This window comes from Thermomyces lanuginosus, assembly GCF_041956635.1.
Source record: "Thermomyces lanuginosus strain ATCC 200065 unplaced genomic scaffold VTN49scaffold_14, whole genome shotgun sequence".
NCBI classification, from domain to species: Eukaryota; Fungi; Ascomycota; class Eurotiomycetes; order Eurotiales; family Trichocomaceae; genus Thermomyces; species Thermomyces lanuginosus.
In genome coordinates, this window is record NW_027192348.1 from 300 (window position 1) to 2,226 (window position 1,927).

The 1,927-nt window shown below is 46.5% G+C and overlaps 2 protein-coding genes across 2 annotated transcripts; both read left to right on the forward strand.

Moving 5' to 3' along the window:
* Positions 1-355: 355 nt before the first annotated feature.
* VTN49DRAFT_235 (uncharacterized protein) lies at positions 356-574 on the forward strand (the record flags this gene model as incomplete). Its single annotated transcript, XM_069410065.1, has 1 exon — positions 356-574. The coding sequence occupies one exon, from the start codon at positions 356-358 to the stop codon at positions 572-574; it is 219 nt and encodes a 72-aa protein (XP_069271548.1).
* Positions 575-1,154: 580 nt separating this feature from the next.
* On the forward strand, positions 1,155-1,863 carry VTN49DRAFT_236 (uncharacterized protein; the record flags this gene model as incomplete). Its single annotated transcript, XM_069410076.1, has 3 exons — positions 1,155-1,210; positions 1,263-1,302; positions 1,549-1,863. 3 exons carry the CDS (start codon positions 1,155-1,157, stop codon positions 1,861-1,863), a joined length of 411 nt encoding a protein of 136 aa, XP_069271549.1.
* Between the last annotated feature and the right edge of the window lie 64 nt (positions 1,864-1,927).

Sequence of the window (1,927 nt, forward strand, 5' to 3'; positions counted from 1 at the left end):
CTTGGTACTCAAAGCACAGCACAGAAATGCTGGAATCGACTATCAGAAGGTTTTCGACAAATCCATTTTTGCCACGTCATGTTTTCATCAGTTTCATGTCTGCTATGCCATCAATGAAAGTTCAAAAGGGAAGTACTTCATCCTAAAACAACCCATCTCAAGGTTCTTCAGCTCTCACTCAAACTCCTAGAACCACTTGCGAGTGCCCGCACACCTATCCGAAAGTTCAGGGCAATTCTGCTGGAATTCATCAGGTTATAAGGTGCACTGCACCACAACGTTGAAATCGGGCCGGTGCAACTGCTAATATGAGCCATCTTGTGAGCTGCTAGGTTCTGCTTGTTTCCATTGCAAAATGGAAAAACATTACTCTACCGCCACACGTGCCCAGGTTCTCACTTTGGCTATGATTTCGAAGCTCAAATACGATGAGATCAGTGCGATTACTGGAGTGACAAAAGGCGCAATCAGCAACATTGTCAAAAAGGCAAAGGAACGGGGCTACGAGGGTGGTGCTATTGTTGACGAGCATGTTGCTGATAAGCCTCGACCTGGCCGTCCGAAAACGGGTTAACCCTGAGATTGAGGAAAAGATCCTCGATTCAGTACGGAAAGATCGAACTGGGCGAGAGAAACCCACAGAGTATCTTGCCTATGACGCTGGTATTTCTCGCTCCTCTTGTCATCGTGTCTTGAAGCGCCATGGCTTTAATAAATTTAAACCAACTATGAAGCCGGGTCTCTCTGACAAAGCAAAGCAGAAACGGCTTGAATTCTGCCCACGCCACAAACACTGGACGCTAGAAGATTCGAAGAATGTGATATGGTCTGATGAAACATCAGTGGTCCTTGGTCATCGTCGAGGTGGCCAGCGACTTTGGCGAACACCGTCAGAGGCAACAGAACCCACGTGCATTCGCAGACGTTGGAAGGGCACACAAGAGTTCATATTTTGGGATGCTTTAGCTATGACAAAAAAGGGCCAAGTCATATTTACTTACCCGAGTCACCTGCAGACAGAAAGGAGGCGGAGAAGGCGATAGATAAGTTTAACAAAGAACGTGAAGAAATAGCGAAAGCAATATTCGATGAACACGTCTCCAATCAACCGCGAAAGAGAGGGAGGAAGCCAGTCTTCAAGTTCACTCCCAAAAATGGCAAACTGGTTCGGAGGTCCAAGAGAGGAGTGGACTGGTGGCGGCATCGAAATGTGAGTTAGATGATCAAGAGCATGTTCGTAACTGACTGACAACTCTTCTTAGGAAGTTCTCATACCCAAGCTCATCCCGTTCGCAAGAGAATGTAAGAAGGACCGCCCGGGCACTGTTGTGCAGGAGGATAATGCTCCTGCACATAGCCATTTTTCACAAGAGATATACTATTATCATGAAGTAAAGAGGATATTGTGGCCGGGAAACTCACCCGGCTTGAATATGACCGAGCCAGCCTGGAACTGACTCAAACGGCGAACTACCTCACGTGGTGCTCCGAGAACTAGGGAAGAGGCCATAAGGGTTTGAAAAAAAGGCATGGAATGACCTCCCTCAGCAAACGATTCAAAATTGGATTGAGCGAATCGACCGACACATTAAAAAGGTCATCGAATTGGAAGGAGGAAACGAATATCGAGAAGGGGGAGAAGACAAGAGTAAGAGGAATTACAAAAACAAATATATCAAAGGGACGCTTTCAAAGCGAGTCTATTACGACGACGATCAGAGGGAAGTGGAAACGGAAGATGATGAGGCCGGAAGGACGGAGCAGGTTATGGCATATGATGATGAACATGAAGATGCTGAGTATGAGGACGATGCTGGGAACATGAGAGCGAGCGGGGTATGTGTTGGGCAGGGAAGGGCATGAAGTTGGTGGTATGGTATTGTAATTTAAGACTCTGATACACACTCTTGACCATTTTTTGTTTTAA